General features: G+C 39.2%; 2 protein-coding genes across 2 annotated transcripts; one reads left to right on the top strand and one right to left on the bottom strand.

The window, feature by feature from the left end:
- The first annotated feature begins 433 nt into the window (after nucleotides 1–433).
- Nucleotides 434–7,648, top strand: gtf2h3 (general transcription factor IIH, polypeptide 3). The gene is made up of 13 exons (XM_033972796.2): nucleotides 434–549; nucleotides 633–712; nucleotides 1,339–1,445; nucleotides 1,776–1,918; nucleotides 2,605–2,667; nucleotides 2,782–2,811; nucleotides 2,883–2,911; nucleotides 4,797–4,871; nucleotides 4,957–5,010; nucleotides 5,610–5,678; nucleotides 6,790–6,925; nucleotides 7,382–7,418; nucleotides 7,502–7,648. Exons 1-13 carry the CDS (start codon nucleotides 540–542, stop codon nucleotides 7,566–7,568), a joined length of 900 nt encoding a protein of 299 aa, XP_033828687.1. The 5' UTR covers nucleotides 434–539; the 3' UTR covers nucleotides 7,569–7,648.
- A 1,163-nt stretch (nucleotides 7,649–8,811) lies between these two features.
- On the bottom strand, nucleotides 8,812–14,456 carry psmd9 (proteasome 26S subunit, non-ATPase 9). The gene is made up of 6 exons (XM_033972893.2): nucleotides 14,270–14,456; nucleotides 14,064–14,163; nucleotides 13,126–13,313; nucleotides 11,065–11,166; nucleotides 8,989–9,077; nucleotides 8,812–8,895 (listed from the first exon to the last, which is right to left on the bottom strand). Exons 1-6 carry the CDS (start codon nucleotides 14,393–14,395, stop codon nucleotides 8,868–8,870), a joined length of 633 nt encoding a protein of 210 aa, XP_033828784.1. The 5' UTR covers nucleotides 14,396–14,456; the 3' UTR covers nucleotides 8,812–8,867.
- Between the last annotated feature and the right edge of the window lie 1,112 nt (nucleotides 14,457–15,568).

The following is a 15,568-nucleotide window of genomic DNA, read 5'->3' as shown; positions in this document are numbered from 1 at the left end:
ATTTTGGCAAAGTTTGTTGAATAAATGAAGGCATGTAAAAAACAGAACGTTTTGTTATTGCAATAGGAAACATAGTTATCAAATTTTGCTTCTTTTTCCCATATTCTGAAACCCAAGCACCAATGTCTGTCAAGGATCAGGCTTAAGTCTCACCCTAACATACCGGTATTTACACAGGCAAAATGAGAAAATGTCTTGTTCAAGGAGTTCCTTTAGCTGGCATGAAACTGCTAACATTCGGGGTATGGCACCAGCCTATTAGAAAATAATACTCAAAATAGTGTATTTATATGAGGTAAAACAAAGTATTGAGGAAGCAGCAATTGCAATATCTACAAGTTTTACTTTTCCTGTTCAAATGGCAGCTCTCTCCAGTAGGTGGCAGTGTTGTAGCATGGATGATGGTGTATGGTATTTCCAACATGGCGGCGGCCGTGGTGCATGAACGCTTGTAAAATATCTTTCTCACGTCTCCTCATTATTGTTTGACCATACATAATCTAATAATACCAAACAGGCTTAAAGTACATTTCACAACCATGGCATCAGGTACGTAGTTCTGAATGGCGGTCAAAAGTTATTATATTGGATTTTGTTGATAATTGCTGGTTGCATGTTTGCTTTTTCTGCAGAGGATGAAGTGAATTTGCTGGTGATTGTAGTAGATGTAAATCCGATATGGTGGGGACAGCAAGCACAACGGGACACGGAGGTACAATAAACCATAGACTGTATATATAAATAGGCAGAACTAACAACTAAAGCATAACAATGTGCAGATGGAGATTATTTAAACTGTGTAACACTGTAACTTTTCTCTCGGCTCCATGTTATTGCTTTGTCTCAAATGTTCCGTAATATGCCTTAAATATATCTATATAGCTAATATATCTAAATATATTTGACTGACTATGTGTGTGTATATATGTAAATGTGTGTGTGTGTGTGTGTGTGTGTGTGTGTGTGTGGGTATATGTGTGTATGTATGTATATATATATATATATATATAATTGTGTATGTATATGTGTAAACACCTGTAATTGCAAGATAATGTCTTAAAGTGAAAAACTTAAAACATGTACTTAAAACTTGAAAGAGGCAAAATCCTCCAGCTAAGGTAGCCCTGACCAAGTTTAGTTCAAGATCTGGAAATGGGTGGATGGGGCAGATGCAGAGGACACATTTCCCTACAGGGGTAATAAAGTGTACCTCAACCTAACCATAATCTTCTAAGTAAAGCAATAACATCTCTACGGAGACAAGCAGGTGGCGGACCCTCCACCATAAAAGTTCCACAGTGCACTTTTTAACATAGATTATACCATGTGTATTTTCAGTTCACGCTGTCGAAGTGTATAGATGCTGTGATGGTGTTGGGGAACTCTCACATGGCGATGAGCAGAACAAATAAATTGTGCATCATAGCAAGCCACTGTCAGGACAGGTAATGACACTCTTGAGCCTAGGCACGGGGGACAGAGCTTAGGCACTGGGGGTGCAGCCCAGCTACAACTGCAACCAAGCTAACCAAAGGGATATGGTGCAACATCTGTGGATTCAGGTTATTCAGTGAATCCCCTTGAGTTATATAGGTCCATACCCAAATATCTAAATTTTGCACATCAATATTCTAGAATCTTATGAACACAACCTATACTATGGCAACTTATCCTTACATTTACTTGATTGCCTTTACTGTTTGAGTGTTTACAAAAGGCCTTGGTCTTCCATATTGCTATTTGCACACATCTATGCTAAACGGTCTCTGTTCCAGCCACTTTCTGTACCCCTGTAAAAGCTGGAGGGGAGGGGACGGCCGTGATGAAGACACCTCGTCCAGTGGAGATGGGAAGTACGAGCTGCTGTCTGTGGCCAACAACCTGATGGCTGACGAGATCCGCAGCGTCATGCTCAAATGTGAGTTTAAGTACTCTTTAAGCTGGGGTGCCTGTTTTTCACCCAAATTTTTACTTGTCTAATTCTGACATAACCCCCCGAAAAAATAAAATAAATGAAATGATATAATGAAATTTAATTAAATATCAAATAAAAATATATATATAATTAAATAAACATCAAATGAATAAATTCATTTCGAAATGAATTTCAAAACTACAACGTAGGCCTGTCACAATAACACATTTTGAAGTGTGATATATTGATGAAGTAAATATAGAAGATAAACGATAATATTGAAACAAATTATAAAGCAGAATTATCCCCCCAAAAGTATTCTAAATGTACAATATTGTTGAATGTGGTTGAATATGGCTGTATAAATGAGTTCATAATTCAACTTTCTACAGCTTAAATATTACCATATCACACTTGCATTCCTCTAGTACAAAGAAAACATACCAAAATAAATATTGACCCCTCCAAAATTATTGTCCCATTTATAATATATTAAACAACAAATCAATACAGTAATTGCTAAGCCAGGCCTAGCTACAGTCCTCTATACTCTGTCAAAGGTGTCTGCTTGATTGGAGCACTTTATTTATAGCCATGACTAGTTAACATATAAAGTTTTTACTGCATATATTTTGAGTTGGGATACAAATGTATGTTAGTTCTTGTGCCTATCTCTCTTGTGATTGCAGCTAAAGTGAAAGGAAACTCCACAGACACCATGCTGGCTGGATCCCTTGCCAAAGCACTTTGTTGTATCCTTTTACATGTGATGAAGACATTGGAATCAAATGCAGCCTTGTGGGACTTATGCAGAGATAAACCTGAAGGGCTGATTATTAAGTTTTTTTCTTAACTCAAATGTTCAGATATTAACCGAATGTCCAAAGATCTGGAGGGTAAGGTATTTGTATAACCAATCCATATATATTTGAATGCGCTGTCTGTACTGTGTGTGGCTCTGTTGCAGTTGGGCAGGAGATCAAGTCTAAGATATTGGTGAGTATAAACATTCATTGGGCTCATTTATATTTGTGGAGATATTGGAATTATAGTGGGCATAAACGGAAACATTTTGGTTTAGGTCGGTAGATTGGTAGTTTAGTAGCTGCTTGTAGACAGAGGTGGGAAGTTACTAGTGCTGTCGGCATACTAACGTTTCAAACTCTATTTCGATACTAAGAATTTGGACGTGTCCCAATCCCCCCACCCCCACCCCCCACATATTTTTATTCAGATTTAACAGTTTCATGTGGCATTGTTCTAGGTGAGTATGAACATTTGAACATGTATTGCTTAGTGTACATGTGTAGTAGTGTAGTGTGCTTAGGGTGCATTTGGCGAATTGGGACACGGCGACTCAGTACTCAATGCTGATTCCGATACCATGATGATAATAAAAAAACATTCTTTTTAGACAACTGAATGTGATTTTCCACATTAAATGGTAGTACTTTCTTTTATATTACCATGTAGCCTTATAGCTGCGTAATCCCTCAGTTGTTCGGGTAGGATCCATTCTAAAGCTATTCAAGAATGTTTAATTTCTGTCCTGTGAATGTGACTATTTTAGTATCAATACATTCTCAAAGGAGGATGTAGTTTCGATATGAGTTTTAGTATCGATTAATATCTGATTTTTGATATTTTTGATGACCCTATTTACATTTAATCAACTACATTTACTTTAGTAACTTTTTATTAAAACTGTCCAAGTACACTTCAGAAACCATACTTTTACTCCTACTTGAGTAATATTTTTATTGAAGTAACAGTACACTTACTTGAATAAACGTAAGTGACAAAAGCTTTATCTTGACAATATGAAATGATTTGAACATTTGTCTTTCTTGCCACAGCAACGTACATCTGACTAACATGGATTAAATTGATTCAACTTTGTAATAAGCTCCAGGCCTCGAGACCAGAGCTCACATCCAGATCATCTGCCTGCATGTAATCAAAGGGACAGATACATTCTTACAAGCTCCAGGCTGTTGTGGCATGTCGGTGTCCCCCTTACACTCTAAAATGTCGTTGGACCGCCTTTAGCTTTGATTACGGCACACATTCACTGTATTATTGTTGTTTCAATAAGCTTCTGCAATGTCACAAGGTTTATTTCCATCCCACATCCCAGAGATTCTCAGTGGGGTTAAGATCTGGACTCTGTATGAAAATTATGTCTCATGCTCCCTGAACCACTCTTTCACAATTTGAGCGTGATAAATTATGGCATTGTCATCTTGGAATATGCCATCTGGGAAGAAAAAATCCATTGATGGAATAACCTGGTCATTCAGGATATTCAGGTTGTCAGCTGACCTCATTCTTTCAGCACATACTCTTGCTGAACCTCGACCTGACCAACTGCAGCAACCATAACCTATTTGCTTAGTTAAATCAGGTGGTGACTTTTTTTTTGGCTAGGCAGTCTATTTTGGGCTTCAAGAAAAGCTGATCCTAAAATCTTTCATTGTGTAGATCCAGAGTTGCAGTTTATAGTCAATGAAGCCTTTACCCACATAGAGATCCAAAACGAGCCATAGGCTTGGGACACATTTGCATATTTTGCTCTGCATGAGTGTAAAAGCAGCAGGTTTCTGATACATGGGGTTGGAGCAGTTTGGGTTTCACATATGTTCAGCGCCCTGCTCTGTGGAGGCAGGGGACCCAGTATACCTGAACGTAGCATGCCAAGGAGTAGTTTTCCAAAATACATTACTCTTTAGTACTTTCTTGGATGACTACTTGAGTAAGACTATTTGAAGTAACAGTAGTCCTACTTAAGTAAAACATTTGACTGCTCAATAGACTTTTTTTAAGTTTCCCAATAAAATAAAGACAGCAGCCCTTATTCCAGTGTGTCCTTGTGTCTGTACAGGTGATCAAAGCAGCAGATGACTGTGCTCTGCAGTACATGAACTTTATGAATGTGATTTTCGCAGCTCAGAAACAAGTATGACTTTTGACCTGTTTTATCCACTATGTTTTGAGTTATTTAAAACAAAATCATCCACGCCTCTTCTCATCTTTCCTCACAGAACATTCTGATTGATGCATGTGTGCTGGACGCAGACTCGGGGCTCCTTCAGCAGGTACAATTTGGATCTTTAACTATTTTTTATATAATAAATTCACAGTAGGGCTGTATGATTATCACAACAAATGGAAAACTATGTTCTAATGAACCTGTTCAGGAGTGTCCAAACTATGGCCCGGGAACCAAATGTGGCCTTGAGACAGATTTTTTAAAGCCCCCTTTTTTACATATTTGCAAATGCATATATAATATTTTTAACCTGAAGAAGTAATTAATACAGAAACAGTTAATTAACAATTAAAAAAAGTGGTTACATTTATTTTATATCTGGCCCTTTGACATCAGCCATTTTGCTGATGTGGCTTCCCCTGTTGTATTGGGATACAAACCTAAAGCCAGTGTTCCATGTTTAATTAAAGGTACAGTGGCTGTAACATGAATGTCAAAATGTCAAAAAAACACTCAGAAATATCAATTTTACATTACTTCACATTATTTCATTCATATAAACAGCATTTGCAGCTTTTTGACATTTTGTATTGACAATGAACTCCATATTCTAATTTTATATATATTCAAAACAAACATTTGGAATGCCTACCTCATTTGTTTTAATAATGTCGTGTTTATTTACATGTGATCCTGGACTGTCAGGCCTGTGACATCACTGGAGGCTTGTACCTGAAAATTCCTCAGAAAGTGGCTTTGGCTCAGTACCTGCTGGTGAGTGTTGTACATGTTTGCATTTGGACATTTTAGGGTTACAAATGTTCAGCAGTGTCATTTTTGGCACATTAAAGTATGTAGAATTTTGATTTAAAATCTGTAACCAGATCTGAGGTAAACATGTTTAAATCAAATATAACTTTTTACTGATAACAATTATTATGCTGTTATAATTATTCTTCATTACAAAAACACTGGACATGATCGATGTTGTCCTTTGGTGTATCGGTTCTCAAGCTGATTATCCAATGGGATTGCAGTATTAGCTACTTTGGGGTTGCCAGTTCCAATGCTGAAATACAGTTAGATTAAACCTAAAGGACTCTGATCTGAATGAACGCTACCTAAACCTCAGCACCTCCAGCCAATCATGAATCAGTGCTGGTGCAGCCTCTGCAGCTCAGTGAGTGAATTCTGGTTTTGAGCTTTCACATGAGGCTTCTCAATATGCTGCCTCTCTATCTGCAGGTCAATGCACTGGGCATACAGGGTCAGATGTGAATGTAATACCGTTTTTTTAAATTGTAAGAGTACACGCTATATACAGTTCCTTTAAAGGTGTATTTTTTTCAGGAGGAGGTATGACACATCCTTTTCTCCATTGCATCTTTAATAATAAAGTCAACATATGATGTTTGAGCAGTGAAAGCACTCTGTTAACTCAATGCAAGAACATATGTCACCATGGAGACAAGCAGGACCCTCCAATAGAAAAGTTACATAGTGCATCTTTAGTAACAGCAGCAAAAGCACTCTTTAAATGAATGCAAGATACATTTAAAATCATGCTGTGGAATATTCTAGGTAAAACAAGTACATCTCCATTGAGACAAATAGATGGCAGAACCCTGACAGAAAAGTTACATAGTGGACCTTTAATCATAAAATGAACATATTGGTGGTTTTCAGATTCTACAATGTGATGTCATTCTCCCAGATTGGGAGTGAGACAATTTTCCCTATTGCTAACCAATATTAAAAAGGCAAATTCACAAATGTTGAACCCGATCATTTCTTGTAGTGTCTTCTCTAGACCATAGAACTCTTGATATAACAACAAAATTCTTTATTTACCTGCCTAAATATGCCGTGTCTTCTGCCCCAACAGTGGGTGTTCCTGCCGGACTCGGAGCAGCGCAGTCAGCTGATGTTACCTCCTCCGGCTCACGTGGACTATAGAGCAGCGTGCTTTTGCCACCGCAACCTCATCGAGATCGGATACGTGTGTTCTGTCTGCCTGTCAAGTAAGGCCCACAACCCTGTTTAAAGGGCAGAGGACAGGGTTTCATGTTTTCTAATTATGACTTGGTTTGGTGGGATAGTACTTATCTAAACATCATAGTTTCACACTAAAGTGGCAGAGAATTTGTAGAAAAATACAGGATGTAATGTTGAGTTCTGGAATACCTTTACAAGCAAGGAAGGCATTTTTCTGACATGACTTAAACATATTTAACTAAACCAAGGTGTTGTCATTTGTTTTTATTAGTTTGATCATAACTATTCTGTATTTCCTATCTGCTGCATGTGTCCAACCAGAAAGTAAAACAAATCACCAATTTAACTAAAAGACAAAAAAAAAAAAGTTTTTGTAAAATCTTATATATAATGTTAACTGTGTTTTAGTGAAATGAGTAGCCATATGCACTTTAAATCTCAAGCAATGCCATATATTCAACTACTGTGTTTCTTTCTTTAAGTATTCTGCAATTTCAGCCCCATCTGCACAACCTGCGAGTAAGTTTGCCAAATTTTCAAATGTTTATGATCGTTTTAGAAAGAGGTATATTAAACTTTTTTTTTTTTTTTTTTTTTTACAGGACAGCTTTCAAAATCCAGCTACCCCAGATGGTCAAGCCCAAAAAGAAAAAGCTAAAGCCGTCTTGATGATAATTAATTTACTGTCAATTTAATTTTGGTATTTAAAAACTATAACTGCTAATTTTTTTCATTAAAATACAAAAGCTGGTGTTTGTGTGATATTGAGTTTTTAAAGTGGGACTAAACATTTAAACTCCCACAACCACATTTAAAATAGAGCTACTAAACTGGACAGTACCTGGAGGACTAAAGGGGAGAGTGAAGGATGAGGAATGGTGGGGTCTGGAATACTAAAAGGGGAGGAGAGTCTGAACATGAGAGCAGTGTGATTGGTCCAACAGGTATCCACACTTCACCCGTGTCTGGTTCTTTCTATTTGGCAATGATTGTTTTGCTTTTTCAGCAGATTTGGAAGTTGTACAGGCTACTCCAAACATTTTTATTGATTCAATTAAATGTATGTAAGAATTATCCATCCATTTTCTTCCACTTATCTGGAGCTGGGTCACAGGGCAGCAGTCTAAGCAGGAACTCCCAGACTTCCCTCATCCCAGACACATCCTCCAGCTCCTCTGGTGGGGCCCCAAGGCGTTCTCAGGCCAGTCGGGAGACATAGTCCCTCCAGCGTGTCCTGGGTCTTCCCCTGAGCCTCATCCCGGTGGTACATGCCCAGAAGACCTCCCTAGGAAGGCATCCAGTAGGCATCTGACACAGTTGCCCAAGCCACCTCAGCTGGCTCCTCTTGACACGGAGGAGCAGCAGCTTTACTCTGAGCTCCTCCTGTGTGACCAAGCTCCTCACCCCATTTCTAAGGGAGCACCCAGCTACCCTGTGGAGGAAGTTCATTTCAACTGCTTGTATCCGCGATCTTGTCCTTTCAGTCATTACCCAAAGCTCATGAAATCGAGACATTTGCTTTTCGACTCAGTTCCTTCTTTACCACAACAGTCTGATACAGTGACCACCTCATTGCAGATGCTGGACCGGTCCACCTGTCAATGTCAAGCTCTATCCTTCCCTCACTTGTGAGACCCCGAAATACCTGAACTCCTCCACTTGGGGCAAGGACTCACCACCCACCAGGAGAGGGCAAGGTGTGAGAATTAACTGAAATAGGACTTAACAGTACACCGGGAAATAAGGTACACTATTGGAAAGTCAGCGTTGCAGACCAAATATACTATCAAAAAAATTTTTTAAAAAAGACTAAAAATAGCTAAACATCTATTTAAGAGTATTTCTGATGAATCTGGATTTTTATCTCAAATGTTGATTTGAATTTGTGAATATTAAGTGTACACAATAACTGATTTATTCTGCAGTGCACAAACAAACTTTATTTAACTCCAGCTGAGATCACAGCAGTTACTGAGGCACTGGAACAATATTGCATCTGAAACAAGGGACAAAGACACAAAAGTCCAAAAGTATTAAATGATACTATACAATTATTTTACATTTTTCAATTAGTAATTAGGTCACTTACCCCAGCAACCCTCTGCCAGACCACCTCTGAGGAATCAAAGTCATTGGGCACCTTTCTCCACTGCGGACCACCACCACGCGTAACGCTTTCTGTTATACATTGAAAGAATTTGCAATTATTTTACACACATGGACAAAATTGTTGGTTAATTAAAGAAAAATTCACAATAGTCACAGAAATAACTTGAATCTGACAAAAGTAATAATAAATAAAAATTCTATGAAATTTAACCAATGAAAGTCAGATATTGCTTTTCAACCATGCTTCAACAGAATTATTAAAAAAACAATAAACTCATGAAACAGGCCTGGACAAAAATGCACAAAAGAGCCCATGTTCCTAATGGGAAAAAGTACAAATTTTCATACATTTCAAAGTCTCATAAGAACTTATTGGCTTCATTGAGGAACGCGACATTTGGCATAGTGACTCTTAAAGTCGTCCCCGTCAAAAAAGTCAAATGGGCTAAGTTTGTATTTTGCACGGTGTTGCCATGGTGATACCTCGATTAACCCATGTTTTTGCATTTTGTGCATCAGCGCTTCCAGTATCTTTTGACTTGTTTAGTGCCAAATGCTGCCCAAAGCCGCAATAAAACAGAGGCAAGTGGTGCGTCAGCACCAGCCACAGGAAGTGCCAGGTCGGCCGAGTGGGAAGCACGGCCCGTGAGGGCCATTCGATGCCGCTTGCAGCTTTAATTATTAGGCCCAAGCCCATACAGGGCTTAGGGCCAATTGCTTTCGCAACGATGAGTGCATGGGCGAAGCGCACAACTTCGTGCCCCCTGTCGCCCCCTGCCCTGACTCCTGTATCCTAGCAACCCATGCCATAGGCATGGGATATGCATATTTGTTCTTGCTAGCATGTCAGCGTCATTTGCCCATTGACTCAATGTTGACACAGGCAGCGCGAAGCGCTCATGTCTCCAAACACACTCCTGACATCGACACTCCTGCCGCAAGCGGCATCAAACCGCCCTTGCGGGTCGTGCTTCGCACTCGGCTGACCCGGCACTCCCTGTGGGTGGCGTTGACGCGCCACTTGTCCCTTTTTTATTGCGGCTTTGGGCTGCACTTGTCACCAAACAAGTCAAAACACATTGGAAGTGCTGATGCACAAAATGCAAAAACATGGGTTTTCCAGGCATCGCCATGGCAACACCGTGCAAAATACAAACTTGGCCCCCTGGACTTTTTTGACGGGGACGACCTGAAGAATCACTGTGCCAAATTTCACATTCCTCAATGAAGCAAATAAGTCGTTATTTGCTTCGCGCGCAACTTCGTGAAGACAGTCTGCAACGATGAGTGCATGGGCTTCACCCATGCACTCATCGTTGCGGAAGCAATAGGCCCTATGCCCTGTATGGGCTCGGGCCTGAAAAAAATAACTTCCATTGACTTCCATTCATTTTAGCAGTAATAAAGATGGCCCCATGCCTACGGCATGGGGGCTTGGGTAGGGCTCGATGTCAGGAGTGTGTTTGGGGACATGAGCGCTTCGCGCTGCGTGCGTCAACATTGAGTCAATGGGCTTCACCCATTGACTCAATGTTGACGCTGACATGCTAGCAACATGCTAGCAACAACAAATATGCAACCCATGCCTACGGCATGGGTTGCTAGGATACAGGAGTTTGTGCAAGGTGCGGTGCTGCCACGAAGTTGCGTGCTTCGCGTGCTTCATCGTTGCGGAAGCAATAGGCCCTACGCCCTGTATGGGCTCAGGCCTAATGAGCCTCACCTGACTCTCTCATTTGGGTTGCCAATGCTTCCATGCTGAAATCCAGTTGGTTTAAACTTAAAAGAACTCTCTCTGAATGGTTACTACCTAAACCCCAGCGTCTGCAGCCAATAATGAGTCAGTGCTAGTGCAGCCTCTGCAGCTCAGTGAGTGAGCAGTGAGTGAGAATTCTGGAAGTTCTGAGCTTTCACATGACGCATGGCCTGTCCATATACTGACAATGAGACACACTTTATGTTCCATCTATCTGCAGACAAAGGCTCTGGACACACAGGGTCACTTAATTTTTTAATACTGTCAGCGTACAGGCTACATCAATGGGAATGTCCTTACCCCTTCGCTGTGCTGAACAACGGAAGCAATGTTCTGAAGATTTTGGAAATTATTGGAGTTGACTGAACCAAACTCAATGACTTCATCACCAACTCGGAGTCCCTGGGAAACCACAAATAAAACATAAAAATAAATAAGGATATGTAATATATCTTTTAAAGGCAGTAGGAAGGAATGTGAAACTGATAAAAATGTGTATTATTGCTCCAACAATTAAAAAATGGGGACGATATGTGTGCTCATTTTGACCTTCCAAACCTGAAACAAAGCCACTTTTTGGAAGCGGAGTCCACCACGTGTTTGTCTCCATGGAGATGTCATTGCTTTGAATAGAATGTTTCACCGTATGGTATTAAACATATCCATCTAGCATGTATATAATTAGAGTGTTTTTAGTGCAATCTCCTCTCCACAGACTGTAACTTGGCCTAAAGGCATCACCTGCTCGTCTTCCTGAAGATAGATCATTTTAATGACAACAATCCCAGCAAAGAAATAACATCTCTGTGAAAACAAGCAGATGGTGGCCCCCGCACTAGAAAAGTTACATCTTGCACCTTCACAAAATATTACTAAGAAATTATATTTCAAGTGTTCTTAAAAAATCACTTTTGAAGTTACATAGTCTTAACTAATATTTTTAAAGGGCCTGTAATACACACATTTCTGGTCTGTTATAATCATCAAAAACATACCTGGAGTTGTGTTTTGTTTCGTGCACATGCCTGCATATTTAGGAGTTCTCATCTCAAACAGAAAACACTCTGTTCCACCTTGTGATGTTATCAAGTGGTTCCTCTGTGTTTTTAAATTCTATACACCTTCACTAGAATCATCTAAAAATATGCAGTCTTGGATTTGCCTGACATTGAACCTACAGCTATTGTTTGAGCTTTGTTGAACGTTCTTCATTTCTTGGTGCACCAGAAGATATTGTGGACTATCTTGGCAATCTCAACTGAATGTTAACTGAAAGTTAAATACATTTTAAATGGCAACAACTTCAGGTTATGTATTATAGAGTAAAGCACTTGAGGTTAAAATGAGGTTAAAAATACTTGTAAACTTTAAAACTACCACTAAATGCCATCACAAGGTGGAACAAAGCATTTTGAGCTTTGGAGATGTAGACAGGTCATTGAGCCCAATAATCCAGGATAACTTAAACGTGTGAATGAAACAAAACACAACTCTGGGTGTGTTTTTAATGAGGTGACAACATAAAAGCTTACAGGAGTGAATTTTGTGTAATTTAGACTTTATTAAAGAATCAGGACTTCACTTATAACCCAAACAATCATGTCAACTACTACTCCGTCTTATCTATATTTTCATTAAAAAAGCAAATTGTCAAACCAATATAGAACCAAGCCAGAAAGAAACATATTTGGAAATTGTTAAAAGTTACACCATAACATTGACTATAATGTATACTCTGACAAATTACCTCTCTTGAAGTCCCACGTCAAAACTTACCTTTACATTAGCCCACCCTGTTTGATGTTTCTATATGTTTAATGCATTAATGTTATTTCCAGTTAGGGTTGTGTTGTGTCAAAACTATTGAAAATCAGATACTAAAAGATATTAAAATTTGTATCAAAACTAGATATTGATTTATCGCAGGTATCGATACTAAAAAAGTCACATTCACAGCACAGAAATGAACCTTTCCTGAATAACTTTAGAATGATCTTGAGCTGCATCAAAACAAATAAGACCACATAGACTAGTATAAGCCCATGGACCACTATGGAACCTACCTGGACCACTGAGGGATTACACAAGGCCACACAAGAATATAAAAGAAAGTAGTACTATTTAATGTTGAAAATTACATTCTATTGTCTAAAGAAAGAAATATTTTGTTTTTTTATTATCATTGTAGTATTTAATTGGTATTGAATCTATTCCTTAGTAGTGAAATAGAGTTTGAAATATTAGTAGAGCGACAACACTAGTTTCTATTGTGTTTAATGCCTTTGTAAAATTGCCTTGGGTGTTAGAAAGGCACTTATAAATAAAATATATTATTATTATACAAGAAAGAGTGGGACTGACTGCTGTGTGCGCAGGGGAGCCTGCAGTAACTGCATCCACTCTGGCGAAGGTGGCGGGGAGGCTGGCTTCCTCCTCCATGGGGTTGTCGTGTGCAGTCCCCGAGCCTCTCTTCTCCTTCTCCTGAGCGTGCAACTTATGAAGGGCCTCTTCGATCTCTGCCATCAGGGCCTTGTGGTCATTCTGCAGACCTACAAAGCACAACAATAAAGCTGAATCTAAATACTTTCAGATTCAGATTCAACTATATTGGTATTGCACTTGTGCAAGTACAGTGCAACAAAATGAAGTTCAAGCATCTAACCAGTGAGATCAGAAAATACTAGATGAAAATGACAGAAAAATAGAATATTATGTAACAGCAGTAGATATAACAACATACATTGTTTTTTTGGCATCAATGTGGTGGAAAGGGTTATACAGCAGTTGCTTAGTAGTTAAAGGGTCTATATTACATTATTTTCTTTCTGATCTATGTATAATGTCTCTACTGACATCACAAGGTGGAACAGAGCATTTTGAGCTTTGGAGATGTAGATGGACTAATAATAATGGATGTGTGAATGAAATGAAAACAACTGCAGGTATGTTTCTGTCTGTATTCTAACATGGTTAAAAGCTAAAGTACTAGGAGTTGATGGAAATTGTGTGTGTCTTAAGCTTTACATTTCTGGATGACTTTAATATTAGAACTGTAGCCCCAGTGACTCCCATATCTTTTTTTTTTTTTACCTATGGAGATGCTGTTTACAATGACCTTTCTATATACACAGCTATTATTATTCCATCTTGAGAGGTCCTGAGCAGTTTTAAGAGAACAGAATAATTCCTTTAGTGGACTGCTGCCCTCCCTGCCTATAAGGTGTCAGACTGAAAAAGAGATTAACTGAACTTGGCTGGTTTATAGAGGCTCGCTGGTTTATAGAGGCTCACTGGCTCACATGCGATCTGGTGTCGGGCCGTCCTGATCTGGTACAGGTTGACGTCAGCCCGGGGATAGCCCTCCGCGTCCACGAGTGGTCCCTCCGTGCCCACACCCTGCTGTCACACGGACACCACACACGTTTTTACTTTCTGTCAAACTTCAGACAGTCGGCTCGGAAATTAGCTTAGCATTTAGCAGGTTATGTCAAACAGTGAAACTTACGTCCTCCAGTACGTCATAATATGCTTTGATCTGTTCTTCTATCTCATCTTTCTTTTTAATCAGGTTTCGGACATCATCCATCGTTAGGTCTGAGTGTTCACATGCCGCTTCCTCGGTCAGCTTCATCGCCGTAAAATGATGCGTCAACTTGGCGCTTGGTGTTTTGTTTTGACTGTTTTCTCACTTCCGAAACAACACTCCTCTTCCCTGTACGTCATGACGCAATCGAAAGCTGCCTTTACGCACACACTGACCTCATGGGGTCAGAGCTATGTTGCACTTTTGGATATAGAAAACGCTGTAAAAACATTAATTATAAAACCAACCATAGAAACAATATATAATTATTATATTATTATATTGTTATGTTATTATGCTGAATTTAGAGATAATTTAATCCACATTGTTGTCCTCCTTAGGGGTAATCCTTGTTTAGAATTTGTATAGCAAAAGTTTCATTTTAGATCTTGTTTAATTCTGGTGTTACACTTCTAAAAATAACCCCAGTGTTTTTTGTTGTTTGGGGGTTTTTTTTGTGAAATTTGAAATTAAAAGCCCTTCTGAGGACTGGTGTTGCAAATTAGCCTAGGCCAGGGGTCACCAACACTGTGCCCGCGGGCAAGCCCCATGTGAGTCGCCCGCATACCAGTTCTAAAAATAGCACAACTCACTAATGAGCTGCATCTAAAATTTAATTTTATTCTGTTGCTATTTTTTTTTTTTTTATCACCCTTGCGTTTATATAGATTTAAAAATGACAATATCTTAAACATATGTTCATTATACGTGAAGTTTAGATAAGTTAAGGTGAACTTTGACCTACTCACTTCAAAGGTCAGTATTGTGCGCGTGACAAAACCAGTGCTCCGCTCGCGAGCGCTGTGAGGATGCGCTGAATGCAAAGCGGCACAATGTGGAGGGACACTTTACTACGTCTCACAAAGCTCCACACTAACTACCCACGGGGACGCGCACTTCCCACGGGGGCACACTATGGGAAGAACAAGCCCAGAGCTAAACGCAGCTTTGGGTAAACAACAGGCTTTTTTCACGACACCGGTGAAAAAGTCACACAACACAACCGAGATTTACTTAAAAATATGTAAGTTTATTTTTCTTTAACATTACATAATTGATAACTTTATGAAACATGGTGCAATGTATATTATTTATGTTTTGTTAAAAAGGTTTGTCAATGCATATTGAAAATGGGATGTAAGTGTCATCTGGAAATTTAACAAGATTAGTAAAGTTAAAGTGCTGAATACTGATATCTGTTTCCCTCCTTGCTCATTGTTG

This window comes from Periophthalmus magnuspinnatus, chromosome 9, assembly GCF_009829125.3.
Source record: "Periophthalmus magnuspinnatus isolate fPerMag1 chromosome 9, fPerMag1.2.pri, whole genome shotgun sequence".
Lineage (NCBI taxonomy): Eukaryota > Metazoa > Chordata > Actinopteri > Gobiiformes > Gobiidae > Periophthalmus > Periophthalmus magnuspinnatus.
Note: the sequence above shows the minus strand (reverse complement) of the source record. Positions and strands in the feature narration are given on the sequence as shown.

What these genes read in the sequence shown, in the direction of transcription:
- gtf2h3 (XM_033972796.2), top strand. An exon ending in AAGCACAACGGGACACGGAG is followed by an intron (nt 713 to 1,338) that starts GTACAATAAACC and finishes GTGTATTTTCAG; the next exon opens with TTCACGCTGTCGAAGTGTAT. An exon ending in AATGTCCAAAGATCTGGAGG is followed by an intron (nt 2,812 to 2,882) that starts GTAAGGTATTTG and finishes GCTCTGTTGCAG; the next exon opens with TTGGGCAGGAGATCAAGTCT.
- psmd9 (XM_033972893.2), bottom strand. Translation starts at nt 14,395, where the DNA reads ATGAAGCTGACCGAGGAAGCGGCATGTGAACACTCAGACCTAACGATG. An exon ending in ATTATGACGTACTGGAGGAC is followed by an intron (nt 14,164 to 14,269) that starts GTAAGTTTCACT and finishes TCCGTGTGACAG; the next exon opens with CAGGGTGTGGGCACGGAGGG. An exon ending in TTGTTCAGCACAGCGAAGGG is followed by an intron (nt 9,078 to 11,064) that starts GTAAGGACATTC and finishes AATGTATAACAG; the next exon opens with AAAGCGTTACGCGTGGTGGT.